At 42.4% G+C, this 20,814-nt stretch overlaps 1 protein-coding gene across 1 annotated transcript in view; it reads right to left on the reverse strand.

Annotated features, from left to right (window-relative positions):
• The window catches only part of MOGAT1 (monoacylglycerol O-acyltransferase 1), a 39,627-nt gene that overhangs the window by 10,429 nt on the left and 8,384 nt on the right, over positions 1-20,814 (reverse strand). Inside the window, exons 2-4 of the mRNA XM_082252091.1 lie at positions 14,229-14,407; positions 5,423-5,627; positions 2,721-2,895 (exon numbers count right to left, since the gene is read on the reverse strand). Of these exons, the coding sequence (XP_082108217.1) occupies positions 2,721-2,895; positions 5,423-5,627; positions 14,229-14,407 (559 nt within the window). The remainder of the gene's footprint in view (positions 1-2,720; positions 2,896-5,422; positions 5,628-14,228; positions 14,408-20,814) is intronic.

Below are 20,814 nucleotides of genomic sequence, written 5' to 3' on the forward strand. Positions count from 1 at the left end.
ATTTACTCGGCCTGACATCCTCTTTCACAATATACAGTATCTCACAAAGGTGAGTACACCCCTCACATTTTTGTAAATATTTTATTATATCTTTTCATGTGACAACACTGAAGAAATGACACTTTGCTACAATGTAAAGTAGTGAGTGTACAGCTTGTATAACAGTGTAAATTTGCTGCCCCCTCAAAATAACTCAACACAGCCATTAATGTCTAAACAACAAAAGGGAGTAAACTCCCAAGTCAAAATGTCCAAATTGGGCCCAATTAGCCATTTTCCCTCCCTGGTGTCATGTGACTTTCTCCTCCCTGGGGAGAAAGTGTGTTAAATTTGGTGTTATCGCTTTCACTCTCATACTGGTCACTGGAAGTTCAACATGGCACCTCATGGCAAAGAACTCTGAGGATCTGAAAAAAAGAATTGTTGCTCTACATAAAAATGGCCTAGGATATAAGAAGATTGCCAAGACCCTGAAACTGAGTTGCAGCACGGTGGCCAAGATACAGCAGTTTAAAAGGACAGGTTCCACTCAGGACCGGCTTCGCCATGGTAAACCAAAGAAGTTGAGTGCACATGCTCAGCGTCACATCCAGAGGTAGTCTTTGGGAAATAGACATATGAGCGCTGCCAGCATTGCTGCAGAGGTTGAAGGGGTGGGGGTCAGCATGTCAGTGCTCAGACCATATGCCGCACACTGCATCAAATTGGTCAAATTGTCGTCCCAGAAGGAAGCCTCTTCTAAAGATGATGCACAAGAAAGCCCGCAAACATACTGCTGAAGATAAGCAGACTAAGGACATGGATTACTGGAACCATGTCCTGTGGTCTGATGAGACCAAGATAAACTAACTTGGTTCAGATGGTGTCAAGCGTGTGTGGCAGCAACCAGGTGAGGAGTACAAAGACAAGTCTCTCTTGCCTACAGTCAAGCATTGTGGTTGAAGTGTCATGGTCTGGGGCTGCCAGCACTGGGGAGCTACAGTTCGTTGAGGGAAGCATGAATGCCAACATGTACTGTGACATACTGAAGCAGAGCATGATCCCCTCCCTTCGGAGACTGGGCCACAGGGCAGTATTCCAACATGATAACTACCCCAAACACACCTCCAAGATGACCACTGGCTTGCTAAAGAAGCTGATGGTAAAGATGATGGATTGGCCAAGTATGTTTCCAGACCTAAACCCTGTTGAGCATCTATGGGGCATCCTCAAATAGAAGGTGGAGGAGCGCAAGGTCTCTAACATCCACCAGCTCTGGGATGTCGTCACGGAGGAGTGGAAGAGAACTCTAGTGGCAACCTGTGAAGCTCTGGTGACATGTCAAAGAGGGTTAAGGCAGTGCTGGGAAATAATGGTGGCCACACAAAATTTTGACACTTTGGGCCCAATTTGGAAATTGTCACCTAGGGGTGCACTCACTTTTGTTGCCAGCGGTTTAGACATTAATGGCTGTGTGTTGAGTTATTTTGAGGGGACAGCAAATTTACACTGTTATACAAGCTGTACACTCACTACTTTACATTGTAGCAAAGTGTAATTTCTTCTGTGGTCACATGAAAAGATATAATAAAATATTCACAAAAATGTAAGGGGTGTACTCAATTTTGTGAGATACTGTACAAAAAAAAAAAATGGGCAAACGTTACGGTTTTTTTTTTTTTTTTCGTTTTTAATTCAGTGAAGTGTATATTTTTCCCCCAAAAAATTGCATTTAAAAGACTGCTGCCCAAATACCGTGTGACATAAAATATTGCAACAACCGCCATTATTTGCTTGGGGGTTCCAAGTAATTTTCTAGCAAAAAATACTGATTTTAACTTGTAAACAACAAGTGTCAGAAATAGGCTTGATCCTTAAGTGGTTAAGTATAAAAGAGCATATTTAGAGCAGTTCTGTGGATTTAAAACTTCTTTTCTTATATTCCTCTGTTTAATTGGGCTTCAAAAATGTTTGGTGACACTGGGCTCAGTTTGGCTATTTCAGCACATATTCTGTATTAAATGAAGAGTTAGTGCCTATTCACATGTCCAAATCAGCCATGGCGAGGCAGGTATATTGCAAATATCTGCTCCCAGAAGCACAAGTGTTTGCCAACAGCCATGGCCTGGAAGCCTGTACAAGTCAATGACAGGCTGACAAGAGCCATGGCTTTCAATTTTTGTAACCAGATAACTGCACATTGGTAATCTGTTGGTGTCTAGGGCCGATTACCTGTCTCTAACCACATGTAACCCCCCCGCGCCCCCACATGTACCATTACATGCTTACAGTGAAAGCTGAGGCTCCCATCAGCCTGTCACCGATTTTTAGAAGGTTAGCTGGCCACGGGTGTCCACAAACCACAAACACCTGGGCCCCGGCTGCAGATATCAGCAGTAGATTTGCCACACGGTGGCCGAATTGGCCGTGAATGAGACCTTAAAAAGGAAAGTAGAGTGTAGCCCATATCTCTAGTTATTATTGCAGTGTTTACTTAAAATAAATTCTGAATTACAGGTTTACAATATTACACTTCCATATTTCAGTGCATTATTTCCTCTAAGTGGGCCACCTCGAAGGCTTAAAGGGCAGTAAAGATCAACCTACTTATAATAACTCCTTTAGATGTCAATTCCCCCTACGTATGAACTAATAAACAGTGCCAAATTCAGTGCAGCACTAGAGTTGATTACATGATCCCAGTATTTACAGGTTTAAATACCAATCTTCAAGAAACCCACCCTCTCTTCAATGCCAATTTGATGAATCCTTTCCTCTTCAAGATATGGAGAGTTAGATTTCCGGGATGAGCATCCAATGACTCCTCAGCTCCTCCAATCACTATGACTGCAGCATTTCCACCTTGTGGTTTGCTCAGGACATGTGTCACACTCTTCTTAGAAGCCGACACTAGACCTGTGAACAACATACAAACTGTGCATCAAACTTCAATAATCCACCTCCAAAATATGTTTTTTTTCCTTTCTTTTTTACTCTTCAGGAAAGGGATTAGTCCCAGTCCCACAGACTAATTGATATAGTCTGCTTGAGATGTCTTACCCTAACATGTCTGGGGTTGAGCTCACCCCCATCACCACCTTTGTCCCATGTAAGTCAGGTGTATAGCTACATGTACACATAGAAATAGGGTTGCTACTGCGCTACGCTTCTAGAGGTCTACTGCAACCTTTCTGCTTGTCATTATCTTACACGGTTTGCTTCTACTTGTGTTATACATTTTCATTATGGGTCTTCGGATTCCACTGCAGTCCTCCAGCTCTTGTATATTTAGTGTAATTTATGCTGTGCATTAGCCAAATTCATTGAAAAATAAAACTGTGTGTATATATAAAAACACCTGAATAAACTCTGAATCATTTACATAATTGGTAACTGTGGTAACAGGAGAAATTTGGAACCTTGTTGATGGAACATTTTTTATATTTACGGAGAACCTGACCTTGCCAACTTTAAGACAATTTTAAGTCCAAGAAAGTTTAGCAGCCCCTGAAGACGTCAAGCGTATGACGAAACCGGTCAGGTGAGTCAGACGTGACGATACCACGCCCCCAACAGCCGGCTTGCTCGTGGTCCCATACCGTAGGAGACGTTCGTTCCCTCCGAGGTGTTTGGTTACCGCTGTATATGCTCTTGATACTCATCGCACATGTGAGTTTGATACTTTATCTTATAATAAACGAGAATCATTTACAGTATTACGCTATGTCCCTGTTGTCATCTCTTCTACATGCATTATATGGATCCTTATTATGAGTCGGTGAAGTGACACCCTGTGGCCATATTTGGTATTGCAACTTTAAAGCTTCTGTAGGTCTACTCACTGATCTGAGTGACCCACTCAATTTGGTAAGCTGCTAATCTCCCTAATCACATGGTGATCTGCACGGTGGTGATTTTATCTATCAAGATCTTTTTGTGGATGCAACATCTACTGGGATTTTCTGTGGCTCATTCTGTATCTTGAACTTTTTTTATTCACTGTATCACTTCACAGTTGTTTTGGATAGAAGTTTTTTTTGCATGGACTTGATTATTTTTATATATTGGTTAATACCCACTATATGAGATATCAGTTATTCAATGTTATGTCACATTTAATTATGGCACTATTTATTTAATTAATTTGTAGCGCAGCACATATTGTCACTTGTTTTTAGCAGCAATACTTGACTTTTAAATATACTGAAACATATGTCACATTGCAAAATGAAAATACTAGCTCTATATTTTCAACGTGTCAGCAGTTATCAAATCGGTCAAACGAATGCCAAATGGGTCATGAAAGAAAAGATTTTCAGGGCACTGCCCACTATCATAAACCAAGTAAGCCCAGTTTTTACTGTGTGTTGGAAGTGAGGACATTTAAATGGTTTTTCTGTTAATGTACTTTGTATTTGTGTTGTTTTTTAATTAACAACTACATTCAAAAGGAAACAGTGGTATGTAACCTATTTGCACTAGCTCTATGCATACAGTATATGCAGCTGCTGGGCAGGTGGGCTTTAGCGGCTGCATATATGCACCTATGGGGAATGACTTCTAGGTGCTGAGAGTATGCTTACTTTGCATTCCCAGCACAGTAACTAAGATGTCACAGGCAACTCCTGATGCATACCCACGATTGGTAACTTTCAATCACATGACCACTGTGACAGCCAATCACAGTGGTCACAAGATCTGAAAACCCACCTCTGCCTTCCAGTATTTAGAATGCAGTTAAAGGGCTGGGGGCAGTGGCAGCAAGGGGCTAAATCCCTTTAAATTTTTCTTTTTTTTTTCTTTAAACCTGAAAGGCAAAGTTATATTGTGCTAGTAGGTCCCAAATTTTACAACTGATGAGCTTAAAAGAATAGGTTAGCCTATGTGTCCATACAAACATAGGCTTTTAGAGGCAGGAATTAAAAACACGGCCAGTGCATGTTGAAGCAGCAGCCTTTAAAGCAGAAAAATAAACATTTGATGCTTCTCAAAAAGTGTCCATGAGTGATATTTTATAGGAGTGGTTTCTAAATGGTGGCCCCTGGCTTGCCTTCATCTGGCTCTTGGGGGCACTATTCCACCAACTGACAGCTTCAATGGGGGACTATTTTCCCCCTAGATACCAACAATGTGGCACGTTACCTTCACTTCAATCCAAAGCTGGGGCATGGTTTATGGCCACTTCTAATGGGGCATTTTCTGCTCCCACTTGTCACAGTCCAGCCCCCCTGAAGGATAGTAAACTGACTCTCTGCTTAGAAAGATTGCAGACCCCTGTTCTAGAATATTAATATTCGTGAACATAGCCACACAGTATTGCAAGAGACCGCAGAGGGGCCTGTAAGAAAGGACATCATTATCTACCTATGCATACTGCACCATTATTGAGAAATAGACAGAAATCATGTAAAACATTTTTACAAGAAAAGATCCTTTTACTAACCAACAGCCATGGCGTACTCTCGGAAGAAGGGACAGCGGAACCAGAAGGGAAGAATGTGCAGGTGAGGAGTCAGGCCTGGGAAAAGCTCCTTAAACCCAGTGTAGTTTGTGCAGAAATTTCCGAAAGCTCCAGCGACTAAAACTCCATGGGGGTGAAATCCCAAAAGGTAATTGTGCTGAGGATCCAAATCCGCTGTCTTGATGAGCTGGGGGGAAAAAAGCAGCATATACTGTGAAACTGGTTGGTCTATGTATTAAGGTTATAAGGGGTGCAAATTAAAATTGCTTACAAAGTATAGGAGTAACATTTGTTTATACTTTTTTCATTGGCCTTGCCATTGGTACTCTGTATATTCACTAAACACCATTTTGACAGACAAAATAGATGCGAAATCAGTCTAACTTAGCATCACGAAGAATTGAAGATAATCATCTAGTCAGCAAGTACTGTGATTTACTTGGAAAGCAATAAAAACCTGTAATTGCTACTCTGAATGCCTTCTCTTTAAGCAGAATTAAAGCCTAAATAGAAGAAACTGAGCAGACAGGCTCTTTATTACATAAAACCAAATGGGGTTAATTTACTAAAACTAGAGAATGCAAAACCTGGTGAAGCTCTGCATAGAAACCAATCAGTTTCCAGGTTTTATTCTCAAAGCTTAATTGAAGGTGAAGTTAGAAGCTGATTGGCTACCATGTATAGCTGCAAGGATAAAAAGATAAGCCAGCAATGCAAGTATGAACATGGTAATCTTCTGTATCTCTCTGGACTGGTGATGGAAGCTGCTATAACGATGCGCTGATGGCTGTAAGCCTCTTCAAACAAGCAGTGATGTTTACTTGGCACCCGGGTCTGTGCAGGGACGTGGGCATGGGCATCCGCAGGTAGGGGCAAGGGGGGGGCAAATGCCCCCCCCCTTGGAATCTCAACTTCCCCTTTTAAGTGGCTGTTAAGCCACTTTATACCATCCTGTCTGTTCTGTTTAATAATCATGTGTGCCTGTTTTAAAAAAAATAAGCTGTTCTTTGTCAGTTTGAGGGCCGAGCGCCACTCACGTGACCCGTCAGCTCTCTCCTCTCTCTGGCTGACAGCTGCCTGCAGCGGGCGGGGCCAAGGATTCCTCACTGATGTCAGTTGGGAGGGGAGGAGGAGGGGGAAGAGTAGAGGAGGAGAGAGGTGGCGGTTCACATGAGCGGCGAGTGGCACTCTATACTTGTAAAGAATGGCTTATTTTTATAAAAAACAGACACAGGGGCACACATGATTATTACACAGACTGTAGACAGGATATGAAACTTTGAATGAAACTACAGCAGCAGGAGAGGAGGGGGGATGGGCACTGACACAGGAGCAGACAGGCAGGGAGGGAGGGGGGGGGGGGAGAGAGGACAGAGGAGGACAGGAGGGCTGCGGATGATGGGAGGCACGTAAACTGACCACGGTGTCAGGGCTCAGCAGCCATGGTATACCGTGGTCAGTTTACAGAGGGGAGGACATAGCCACGCAGGATCAGCCAGGTATTTTAGGTGATAGAAGGGGCCAAATTACACAGCAAAGCACTGTGCTGTATAACATGCGTTAGGGGAATATACTCAAAATAAGTATAATGACTAAGCCCCTCCCCTTCATGACATTGTTGAAAAAGGGCAGAGCATGGGTGACCTTAAAATGATGCCCCCCCTGAAAAAAGTTCTGCGGACGCCCATGGACGTGGGTGACGTCACATCCCACAGTAGAGAAGGCAGGAGGAGCATGCGTGCTCCTTCATCAGACTCTGACGAGCCCATCTTGGAATTGGTATTAATAGCTGGCTGGCATAAAAAAAAAAAAAAAAAAAAAAGGGGCTGGCAGTCCATGGAGTATACAAAAATAAAATATTGGGGAAACAAAACAGTGGCCTGCACAGAGGCCAGAAACCCCAAAATGCAAAAAATAAAATTTAATGTTTTTTGCGTTTTGGGGTTTCTGGCCTCTGTGCAGGCCACTGTTCGGTTTCCCCAATATTTCTTCCCGTATACTCCTGCCTTCTCTACTGTCGGATGCAACGTCACCTGTGCCTCTGCACATACCCGGGCGCCGTGGAAACACCACCGCTTGCTTAACCACTTGCTGACCGCCGCACGACTATTTACTGCGGCGGTCAGCCCCTCACAGGCAAAGCGATGTAGGACTAAGTCACTAGCCTGTAAGGGTCTAGGGAGCGAGCGTGTGCCGCCGGAGGCGCGCTCCCGCTCGCTCACAGACCCCCCCCCGCACTCGCGATTGTCTGTTACAGCGGGAGAAAGGCAGGCGGCTAATGTAAACAAAGCCGCCTGTCATTCTTCCCTGTGTAAGAATGGAGATCATACGGTTCTGCTATGTAGGACCATTGATCTCTGTTCTTACACCTCAAGCCACATCCAATCACAGTTATAAGCACGCCCCTAGGGACACACTTAACCCCTCCTTCTCAAATAAAAGTTCTCTCCTTCCCGGCCAGTGTCATTTTTACAGTAACAGTGCAGATCGCCGCCATTGCTCGTACAACAAAAATGACAAATCTTTCCCTTAGTTAGTAAACGCAATAACTTTTGCGCAAACCAATCAAGAAACGCAATTTTTTTTACCAAACATATGTAGCATAAAACAAATTGGCCTAAAATGTTAAAGAATTTAGATTTTTACATTTTTTGGGGGGAATTTTATATAAAAAATGTGAAAAATATTATTTTTGCAAAATGGACGCTCTTTTTTTGCAAATCGCACAGGTGATCAAATACCACCAAAAGAAAGCTCTGTTTGTGGGAAACCGCGCAATTGTCTGTTAAAGTCACGCAGTGCCGAATCGCAAAATAGGCCCTGGTCAGGAAGGGGGAAAAATCTTCTGGGGCTTAAGTGGTTAAAGACACTGACAGCCATCAGCGCATCGTTACAGCGGCTTCCATCACCCGCCACTAGTCCAGAGAGATACAGCAAATGACCATATTCATACTTACAATGCTGGCTTATCTTTTATCCTTGTAAGTGAATTAACTATTTTAAACTAAAACCATTAAAAACTGTACATACTACACTTAGGAGTCGCTGCTTTCTGTTTTCTCTCTTTTCCTATAGAGCCTCTCCTCGCTCCTGCTGGCAGCCACTAAGTACAGCCTTGCTCATTTGGACTAAAATGATTATTGTTTTTTGATAACGGTTCTGGAATTCTCCATAATCAGTCTCACCCCTAATCATTGTCTTATTACACACTAGCAGTTCTGCCTACACTAGTACAGCGCCATAATATGTTTAACAAGCACAGCTGCATCAGATTCTGAGTTCATCATCAGAAGGCAAATCCACTGTGCACTGCATGTGCACTTTGAAGTGCAGTCACTGTAGATCTGCGGGAGAAGAAGATCTAAAATGAGGGGGAGCTCTACTGGTTTCTATCATCTAATCATGTGCAAGTAAATATGCTGTTTTTTATTTTCCTTGCATGTCCCCCTCAGATCTACAGCATGTGCACTCCTAGTGTACAGTGGATTTGCCTTTGGTAAATAAACCCCAATGTCTCTTCTGCGACAAAATGAACCTGCCTGCTCAGTCTTCTCTTTGCTGGGATGACTGCACTCCTATGCAGACACAGAATGATGTCACCCCGTACAAGCCAATCAAGATGGCCAAAGACCGGCACCCAGGAGAAACCAGGAAGAAGATGCTGGCACTGGTGAGGAACCTCGCGGGCATCGGACTGTTACAGCAGGGGGTAAGTATTTTGGATTTTAGTTCTGCTTTAACATGAACTTATATGTGACACTCGACTTGCTTACACAATTTTCTTTGAAGTGTATGTAAAAGGTAAAACTTTTTTAAAGTCTAAACTATTTTTTAGCTTTGGAAAGAGTGGGGAGGAGTTAAGACTCTTGAGTCTTTATCATTTTTTCTCCCCGCTGGGGAGATTGACCCTTGCTTGACCCTTGCTAGAACAAGAAGCTGAAGGGAAATCTTCCAATAGAGATGCCCGTTTTGGTGAAAACTGTCTTAGCTGGGCCTTCGCCCTCACTTTGGGGGGGGGGGGGTTCCTCTTACTTCCTGTTGTGTCTCTGGACAGCAAAACATAACCTGTGCATGCGTAGCTAGGTGTACATTCTCGGCACACTTTGATGCTGAAATTAATTCTCTTGCGCATGCGTGGGAGTCACATTATCCCACATCAGCCAATAAAGACAGCCAAATACTTGGCACCCACATGAATCCAGAACGATATTGCCGCTGGCCAGGTAGCTTTCAGAGATCGCTTCACTGAAGCGAGTGATGGCGAGTATTTGTGGCCTTTGAAATATTGAGCAGATGTTCTTTATTTCTATGGACAACTGCTTTATGTTGCAAGCATTAAAAAGCTCAACTGCAGACAAGTAGTTAACCACTTGATTTCCAAAAAGATTTACTCCCCTTCAGGACCAGGCCAAAAAAAAAAAAAAAAAAGAAAAAAACAACACCCCAATAATCATATTGATTGGTTTATGCAAAAAAAGTTAGGAGCATCTACAAACTACGGGATATTTTTATTATTTTTTTACTAGTAATGGCGGCAAAAATTATGCACTGTCACTGTACTAATGACACTGGCTGGGAAAGGGTTAACTGTGTGTAGACAGTGTTTTACTATACTGTGTAAGGTGCTTTTATTGGGAAAGAGATGGTATTTATTCCCTGCTTTACAGGGACACAAATTCTATCCCTTCCCTCCTGTCAGAACAGCTGTTCTGCTTCCCTACTTAACGATAGGTAGATGCTGGCGTACATCGGGTACCTCGCACCTGCTAATCGGCTTCCTAATACTCACAGGGGGAGCGAGCTGCCGGCCAAGCGTATGCACACCTCTGCCCAGAAGAGTGGGATCATGTATTTTATATATATATATATATATATATATATATATATATATATACACACACACACACACGTGATCCAGCGCACAGGTGTGGCCCTGTAGCAGAAAAATTGCTATAGGGTGGACCTGAAGTGGTTAAAGTGGAACTAAAGGGTGAATATTCACCCATCCAATGGTCCCACGCCATCTCGGTATCTTCTTCTGAGTGCCAGTCTTTGGGCTTCTTCATTGGCTGACGCAGGACGACATCACTCCTGCACATGTGTAGACATCTAAAAAGCCCCAAGACTGCTGCTGGCCACCGCCATCTTGGATGGAATGTCAGCAGATCCAAAAGACTCAGAGCCATCACTCCAGTGACACTTTATAGCAGCTATTCTCAACCATGGTTCTGTGGAACCCTGGGTTTCCTCCACAGGTTGGTGGAGGTTCTGAGCTGTGACTGATTGACCTTCCATTTGATGGTGCCTGCATAGTTCCGAGGTGAACGCCACTTGGTAAGCCAGTAGCATGACACTGATGAGATGTTTAGCAGTCTGTAATGGGGCATTCTGTCTACTGATCACCAATGTAAGGGGCATTTTTCCACTGACCACCAATGAATTCCTCAAGCCCTAAAAATTAGTTTAGTGGTTTCCTCTGAGGTAGAGGATTGGCTGTCCTATAGTATTCTCCTTCACTTGTCCCTCTGCTGCTACCTAAAAATGTATATAAAAAGGAGGTGTAGGGTGGAGCAAAGTAGCTGGGCCAACACGGACAGTAATTAGGGCACTTCCAGAAGAGGAGAGAGCTATGACATACAAGCAGTGCCAGGGGAACAACTCTCCGGTAGTGTTCACATTTTCTAACAAGGTCAGACATATTGCAATAAAAAAAATTGTTAATGGCATGGAAAACCATGCAAAAGCACTTAAAAATACCTGCATTTTCTGTATTTTACCTGTGTTTTCTGTGTACAGGCCAGCCTGTGATCATATCAGCTCTGGGCAGTGGCTAATTGGCATGGATATGCCTTAAATGTAGGTTTTATATTAGCTATGAATTCAGTCATGTATAGGTACCACTTTTTTTTTTCCCCCCAGAGAGGTTGCAACAACCAGCAAGGATAGGAATGTACGTACAGTTGTGTTCAAAATTATTCAGCCCCCAATGCTGTAAAGGGTTTTAGGGAATTTAGTGTACATTTGTAATTGTATTCAGAATGAAATCCTACAATGACTTCTTAAAGAACCATATGCAACTAAAATGACATCAATTGGTTTTGAAATACAGTAGTAAATGTTTATTTCGTGAATTCTTCATTGACACAATTATTCAACCCCTTAAAGACTACCACTCTGAAGAACAGAGGTTCATTGAAGTGTTTTCAATCAGGTATTGAAAACACCTGTGGATGTCAGGGAGCAGCAATAAAGCCTAATAAGCACCAATTAGGCAGCTTTAAAATGACTGTGATACTCCGCTCCTTCTAGACATTTACTGGTGTGGTTACAAACATGGTGAAGTCAAGAGAATGGTCCAGGAAGACAAGAGAAGAGGTGATTACTCTTCACACTCTTCACAGGAAGGGCAATGGCTATAAGAAGATTGCAAAGATGTTAAACATACCAAGAGACACCATAGGAAGCATCATTTGCAAATTCAAGGCAAAGGGCACTGTTGAAACGCTACCTGGTCTTGGCAGAAAGAAGATGCTGACTTTGACTGCTGTGCGCTACCTGAAGCGTAGAGTGGAGAAAAGTCCCCGTGTGACTGCTGAGGAACTGAGAAAAGATTTGTCAGATGTGGGTACTGAAATGTCTGCTCAGACAATACGGCGCACACTGCGTAATGAAGGCCTCCATGCCAGAACTCCCAGGCGCACCCCCTTGCTGTCTCCAAAGAATAAGAGTCGTCGACTGCAGTATGCCAAAAGTCATGTGGACAAACCACAGAAGTTTTGGGATAGTGTTCTGTGGACTGATGAAACAAAATTAGAACTGTTTGGGCCCATGGATCAACGCTATGTTTGGAGGAGGAAGAACAAGGCCTATGAAGAAAAGAACACCTTGCCTACTGTGAAGCATGGTGGGGGGTCAATCATGCTTTGGGGCTATTTTGCTTCTGCAGGTACAGGGAAGCTTCAGCGTGTGCAAGGTACCATGAATTCTCTTCAGTACCAGGAGATATTGGATGACAATGTGATGCAGTCCGTCACAAACCTGAGGCTTGGGAGACCTTGGACCTTTCAACAGGACAATGATCCCAAGCATACCTCAAAGTCCACTAGAGCATGGTTGCAGATTAAAGGCTGGAACATTTTGGAGTGGCCATCACAGTCATCAGACTTAAATCCGATTGAGAACCTCTGGTGGGACTTAAAGAAAGCAGTTGCAGTGCACAAGGCTTTTGTCCATGACGAATGGGCGAAGATACCCGTAGATCGCTGCAAGACACTTGTGTCAAGCTATGCTTCACGTTTAAAAGCTGTTATAACTGTAAAAGGATGTTGTACTAAGTACTAAGATTGAATAAAACTGATAATGATGTGAGCACAGAAAAGACATTAGTGGTTATTTCATTATAAATGTTATGTTATATTTGTCTGACCTACACATGCCTCTTTGATTTAATTATAAGCAGGAGGACTGAATGATCAAAATCAATGTCAAACTGGGCAAAACAATCAATTTCAGTGGGGGTTGAATAATTTTGAACACAACTGTATATATCACAGCACGGATGTCTCTGTCAACACAGGAAGTTTCAGCTACTATGGACAGAGAAAGATAATGTTATGCTCACACAGTTTATGTTAGTATGGTATATGGTGCCGTTTCAGTCCCATGGATAATTTGATTTTATTTTTCTTTTGACTGTCACAAAATTTTAGAGCATAAAGTATTCATATATTTTTATGACAACACCTAAGCACAATACAGTAAACCCCCCTCCATCGCTGGGGTTATGTTCCAGACCTATCCGCAATAAGTGAAAATACGCAAAATAGAAATACCCTATTTAAATACACCCTACGCATGTTTTTATAACTTTCACTGTACTTTTAAAAGCATTTTAGCACTATATTTACCATCTACATGTAACTTTTTTTTTTTTTTCTGTAATCCATTTCTATAAATTGACCAATACATTCAGTAGAACTTAAAGCTGCTTAAAGCACTCACAAGAATCTCTTCCACTCCAGTGACACAAAGTCATCTTATATATAGTATGTTCCAAAGATATCATGATCTTCAAAATACAGCCCTGACCCCATAGGTCTATTCATAAGCCTATTTTGTAATTCAGTGGCCTGTACTTTTGCACAGATCATCCCTGATCCGCCTCTTAAGGGGTCCCTGGCTGGCGCTCCTAGCTCTTCTCACCTGCTGAGTGCCTCTCTAATAAGCTGCTTGCTAGGGTGGCACTCGTGTGGGCTCACTCGTGAGCCTTGCTGCATGCGTCTATTGACACAGACAGTAGGCAAAGTGAAATGTGTTGAGGGGCATGGCCTGGCGGGGATCCAGGCTAAGACTGCCACTTGTCTAGGTCCTGCTCTGATGTGCTGCTCCCGGGATCTTCAGCTCTTATTGTCTGGAGCATAGGCAGTATCCCTCCCAGCTAGCACTCACATAGCAGGCACAGGACTGCACTTCCTAGCGGTCTGAGCGCCTAACATACATATCATGGGTTCGCAGTGTCTGAGTTTGTGCGCCATTCGTAAAGGTGAAATTGAGGTGCATTGGAAACCGATCTAGAACATGCATCCTCAAAAAATGTTGAGATATTACCATTATAAAGTATACTTTCTTAATTTGATAAAATGATCATAATAGAGAGGTGAAACCAAGGTGCGTTTTCTTTGACTCACACATATATTGCTTTTTATTGATCAGACATATAGTAAAGGCTAGCATATCAGACAGCAGAAACATTGTCATTTAGTACATTAAGAGGAGTTCTGTAACTTACTTTAATGGGAAAATATTCTTTAAAGTACTTCCACACTGTCCAGCTCCGCACCCACTCCCACCTACGGCCTCCAGTTTGTGGGGTCTCCCAGTCCAAATAGAGCCAGAGCACATAAAGAGATGTCAGGAGCCAGAACCTGCCGAGTACCAGCATAAGGAATATTCCTACACAGCATTGTGCTGCAGAGAAAACATGGACACATCATAAAAAGTCCCATGGCAGTGCTACATGTCATAGAATTGATGGTCTGTTCAAATACATTCATTTTGTAAATTCAGCAATTCAAATTTTAAATTGACAAGTAAAAATATTTGGATAATTTTGAATATGATGAGGAAAGATTAGAACTTTAGGTTTTTTTTTCTGTTGGAAGTTCTGTTGGAGAGATTCCTTCACTTCCCTAGAACACAAAGTGAGGGGAAATCACTCTAATCGAGCCCTGGATAGCAGGGTGTCTTAACCTTTTCCCGTTCTATCCAAAACTAAAGTTTTAGGCATAGATACACTATAAAGAATAACGCCTAAATAAAACAAATTATTCATTTTGTCTCATTTTCTAAAGCTAAGAAGAAGGTTTCCAATACGCAGACTGGCAGACGCCCAGAATTATTGATGGTTATAATCGGTTTTAAAAGAAATCGGTCATAAGAAGAATATAGAATTTGCCATTTGGTACCTACTTCAAATAATACTATTGTAGTCATAGCTATCCTTTGACAATATGCACGGAGTCACTCACCGATGAAGTTTGCATATTAGTTTGCATATTAGAAGTTCTGACTTCAGTTGTTCTGGGTGGCTCAGTTAGAATGTATTAAAAGCAATGGGCCAGCATGGCAGCCAGCCAATTAATGTCAGCCTCTATAGTTCTTTTAGGACAGGTTTCCTTTAATATTATTAAGCGTTACTGAGAGGTATGTCGAGTCTGTACCCTTCTCCACCATTAACAGCCATAAAAGGCCTAAAGCGGAACTAAATCCGTCAATTTAACTGTTTCACAAAACAAATACATTTAAAGCATGTCGTAAATAAGAACTGTCACAGTTCCTTGTTCTATCTACCAAACAGTCAAGCCATGAAATAGCTGGTGTCAAAAGTGATCACATGTGCATCATCAAGTGCAGATCAAACAGAAGCTAAAAAACAGCAGCTTCCTGGCATTAAAAAGAGAGGAAAATTAGTTATATGTACAAAGGTTGCCCTTTGTAGCTCAGGGGACATCTCTTATGTCTCCTGGAGAGGCTGGCTTGATTCTGACCAGATCGGCACTTTCATATAATAAGGAGGAAAATATGCAATGTCAGTTCCTTTAGGAAAAACCATACTGTTCCTGCAATTCTATGCCCCCCCCCCCCTCTTAGGAGAGGACTTGGTTCCCTCTGCTCCTGCCTTTTCACTCTAATGGAAATCCCTGAAGAAGCTGCATAGCGCAACGCGTAGCAATTCTTTAGGGATACTTACACATTTGAACCCTGTTGATCCAGGCACGGAAGGTCAACCATACTTATGGTCTTATAACACAGACCCCGATATGTCGGACTATACATGGGTTCTTTTGGTTTAGGAGCATATTGTCGCACGGCTGTGCATATTCATATGTGTGATGATTTTTATGTAATTTTTTAACAATAAATTTTGTCTATATTTATATTACTCAAGATTGTCCATTTTTTGTGTGAGTTTAATCAGCGTATGCCTACAAAGTCCTACCACCCTTAAGCCCCGTACACACGCACAGATCGTCGTCATACAGATGTTCGTCTTTTCTCCCCGGGATGTCGGTGTCTGTTGAAAAGTGCAAAGACAGCACAAGGACAGCACAAGAATTTTGTCCGCAGACTTCAGCTGACTGCAGAAGTGATGTCATGTAATGGTTAACTTTCCCTGTGTTTTTTATTTTCTGAGCATGCCCAGTCTTGCAAATCTGCGGTCTGTCGGCTGATTTCTGTACTGACAGGCGAACAATCGTCCGTTCTGGTGTCCACAGACAAAAATTTTCATGTTTGCAAGAAAGACTCTTGCCCGCGGATTGTGTGCAGACAGCTGTCGGAGGCACCATACTAACACGCGTACAATCGGCAGATCTTTCGTCCGCCGACGTTTGTATGACGACGATCTGTGCGTGTGTACGGGGCTTTAGGGGGATCATTCCTTTCCTTAACCCTTATTCTTTATCTAAAATGTTGTTCTACTTTAAGAGGAATGAGCACACAAGGCATGTATGACTGTTTTTGATAACTCAAAGGGCTCCATTTATAAAGCTGTGGTTTAGCTTTACTACGGCCATATTGCTGTTAAAGACAAAAAACAACACAAAAAAAATGCACTGTATATTTATAAAGCAGCAGCGATAGAGATTATATATATATATATATATATATATATATATATATATATATATACATATACACACACACACACACACACACACACACCCCATTACAATGATATTGATATATCTAGTGAAGAGTGAAAAAATACCTGTTCAGTGAAGATTTGCTTTAATGTCTGACATAATGAATCTGGGCACCACAAACCAAAAAATACTATTTACCGGTAATTCATTTTTATTATTCAAAACAAACTCCCCTATCCATCCATGTCTCCATGCTTTATTTTGTTGAGAAAACACTTTGAAAAAAACACCCTCTTAGAATTTCTGGAAGTGGCCATCTTGAGTAAGGGCAAATTATTCATGTAACATTTACTTCCTGCCCTTAGCTCAGGTATGCATGCAGGAGAGTGTTTAGCTGAGAAAACCCCTCCTCCTCTCCTCCCCTCCTGAAGACTCCTGGGATGTATGACATAATTTGCCGAGGCAAGAAACAAGGAAGTAACTGAAGAAAATGTTTAACACAAGTTAATATGATACACTTTCCTATTTATTTACTAATGCTTGCAGTATGAGGATTAAAAATAATCAATGTTGATTGGGAGAGTGAAATTCCACTTTAAGGCCTCATGCACACAGGGCGTTAGAAATAACGAGCTGCAGAGCCACTACCAACACCAGGAAAAAGCAGCTGTAAAAATGTTCTTTTAGTACCTCCTCCCATTGGAGTCAATGCGCGTTTAGCCGCGTTCGCCTTTAGCAATATTTTTCTGCCTCTATTCAAAATCATTGGTTACCTATGAGCCGTCTATGATACGGCTTTAAGCCCATTTTTTTTTTAAAAGAAGTCGCATCCAAGTCGGATCATGATGATCCGACTTGTGGTGCGACTTTCCCTCTGAGGATCTTTAGGGAAAACTCCACGCCAAAATGGAAACAAAAAACAGTGTGGGGGTCCCCCCCCCCAGGCCCTTTGGGTCTGGTATAGATTTTGAGGGGAACTCCAAGCCAAAAAAAAAAAATCCCCCACCTGAGCATGCAGCCTGGCAGGACAGGACAGGAAAGTGGAGTGGAGGGGACATTGGAAGGTGGGTGCTCTGCACCCCCCCCACCCCAAAGCACCTTGTCCCCATGGCGACAATGGCCTCTTCCCGACAACCCTGGGCAGTGGTTATGGGAGGTCTGTGGGCAGGGGGGCTTCTCAGAATTTGGACTCCCCCCTCTAACAAGGGGGCCCTCCAGATACTGCCCCCCATGTGAATGGGTAGGGTACGTAGTACCCCTATCCATTCACCCCAAAAAAGGCAGTGTAGTGTAAATAACGACAAGAGACGGTTATGAGAAGTCCTTTATTAAAAATCTTACTCCGGTCTTCTCCGCTGCCAATCCGAAAAGAAGCCGTAAAGAGCGGAGCCAGCATAATCATAGGAGACATCGTCAGAGGACCGGACTGGCAGCGGAGAAGAGCGGAGGCAGATATTTAATTTCTTAATGATTCAACTTGGATGGGACTTCCATTCAAATCACTTGGCTCCCATAGGGAACCATTGATTTTCACATAAATAAAATGTTTTTAAAAAAAATGTATGACGTGGCTTAACGCTGTATAAGCAACATTTAGCAGTGTCAGACGTTTTTACAGCTGTAACGCTGGTCCTCAGAATGCGCTGGCCCTGGGGTTTTTTGCAGCTTGAAAACGCCTATGCCACTTACAGCTTCAAAATTATTTGTGTGCCATAAAATAACATGGAGGGAGTTTTTAAGCTGGGAAAAAAAAAAAAAAAAAAAAAAAAAGGTAAAAAGTCTGACGCTCCTAAAAGCAGCTGCAAAAACTTCCTGTGTGCATAAGGCCTAAGGCTATACACTGGTCGAATCTTCGCCAGTTCCTGCTGAACCTGCCGAGATTCAAATTGTATATGGGCAGGCTGAATGTACCAAGTTGATCGATCAATCAACTTGGGTACAACCAGCATGCTGGGTTTTATCTGTGACTATCGCTAGCGGCTGTTACCGCATCTAGCAATAATCACTGTCTTCTCCCAACATGCTTCCCCCGTCCAGAGAAGAGAACGGCCCGGCAGGAGGGATTCCCACATCAACACTGTGTTGATGGGGGAAGTAAGTGAATTTATTTCCTGCAACCCCAGAAAAAAGAACCCCTGCAGAAAAGAAATTTGCTCCATGTATGGCTGGCCTTAGAGCTGTCATTTTCCCTGTGCATATGCTCGGTTTTATTTGCAGGAGCAAAATTCCCCTCTAGTTCTTATCTTGGGACACAAGAATGATTAATCTCTATGCTTTTGAAACTGGAGAGTGGTAAGATTTAGTTAGCAAAAGTAACTGGGAAGGGCTGACACCACTCATTCTAAAAAATACAGATATCAGGGTGCCTTGCCGGGGCCTGCAGCTTACGCATGTATTTGCAAATGTGTGACACTAAACCAGTTGGTAAACGCAAACTATTAGATTGTAAGCTCTAACGAGCATGGCCCTCTAGCTCCTCCTGCATTGAATTGTATTGTAACTGTATTGTCTTCCCTCACATTGTAAAGCCATGTGCAAACTGTTGGCGCTATATAAATCCTATAATATACTGTTAGGTTAATTCGGTTGGTCGCAGGCTGGTAAGTTGTGACTAGAAACTCCTTGATTTTTTTCACATGCGTTTGCCCTTCCAGTGATCCTTGCTGTTAAGACCAGTTATAGGTGGGGGAAGTGACCATTTTTTGTATCCCACAAAACATGTAGAGTAAGATATGAGATTGGATTTTTTGATTGAGGCTACCCAGATTGGATAATGAATGGGGCATCCTCTAACCTCTATTCGAGAAAGTGTGACTTGCTTTGAACTGTTATGTCCTTATGGGCTATGTATGTTTCTGATCTATTTCTCTAGTGTGTGTCCCCCTTGTACATGGGTGACTTTTTAATTACTGCATTTTCTGGCGTATAAGACTACTTTTGAACCTCAAAAAAATCCCCCAAAAATGGGGGGGGGGGTCGTCTTATACACCGACGAGTATAATATCTCCAAGGTAACCCAAGTACAAGTATTACCGGTAAATGTATCATATCTCAAGATGCTGGCTGTGTGGGAATCCTGTACCGGTATACCGTATGTACCGTAGCTTCGGCTACATACAGTGTACCGCGCTAAGCCAATCAGGGAGAGCGATGTATTCTATTATTGAATGCAAAGCCTGCTCGGATTGGCGGAGTAACATCAGCCCGCCTCTCTGACTCTGCCAATCCGAGCAGGCTTTGCATTCAATAATAGAATACATCGCTCACTGTGATTGGCTCAGTGCGGTATACTGTATGTAACCGAAGCTACGGTAAATACGGTATACCGGTACAGGATTCCCACACAACCAGCGTCTTGAGATTACATCTACTGGTAATACTTAGGGTATCTTGGAGATATTATGAGAGATTACATGTATTACAGTACTTGGGGTACCTTGGAGATCTATGAGAAATCTGATGTTTTTCAATGGTGTTGCCTTGCTTCGGAAGGGGGGTAGTCTTATACGGCGAGTATAGCCCAAAACCTATGTTTTAACTTGAAAATTAGGGGGGGGGGGGGGTCGTCTTATATGCCGGAAAATACGGTAAGTGTTCTTGCATGGCAAGACCACTTACTATTATCTCACATATATACTCTTATTATAGCCAAATTTACCACCCCATCTCCTCCCACAGTTTTTACACTACATAGACAGTAATATAGCAGATTGTTTCCGATTGGCGTGCTATTACTTTGTGGAACGTTTCGCCGAATGGTTCACGAAATATCTGCGTTTTTGTGGTGAAATTGGTCCAATAGGAATGAATGGTGGAATGTTCAAAACTAGAGTGGGAGCTGAAAAATCAGGATATGATTTCTAAACTGCCACCACTCTCTTATTTTCATCCCACCTACACAAATCTTATATCAAAACGTTCATCTATCCCTGCTGCCACTAAAAATGTCCACGGCTAAGCCATAGTCCTGATAGTTTTCATAGTATGACTGGTGGAGGCAAGGACACTTCACAATTTCCCCAGAAATCATAGCTTTTCTAGTTTTAAACTGTCATAATAAACTTTTGGATTGATTTTTTTAAACATTTGTACTGTGTAGTTCATATCGTACCATGAAAGTCCCAAGTCCCTCCAGTTGTTGTTTTGTTGTATACTGTACACATTGGTCTTATAAAAGCTGGAACTCATATGTACAAAACCTAAAAGGGAACCTGTACTGAGAGAATAAAT

Source organism: Pelophylax lessonae (assembly GCF_965119305.1).
Source record: "Pelophylax lessonae genome assembly, chromosome: 3".
Classification (NCBI taxonomy): domain Eukaryota; kingdom Metazoa; phylum Chordata; class Amphibia; order Anura; family Ranidae; genus Pelophylax; species Pelophylax lessonae.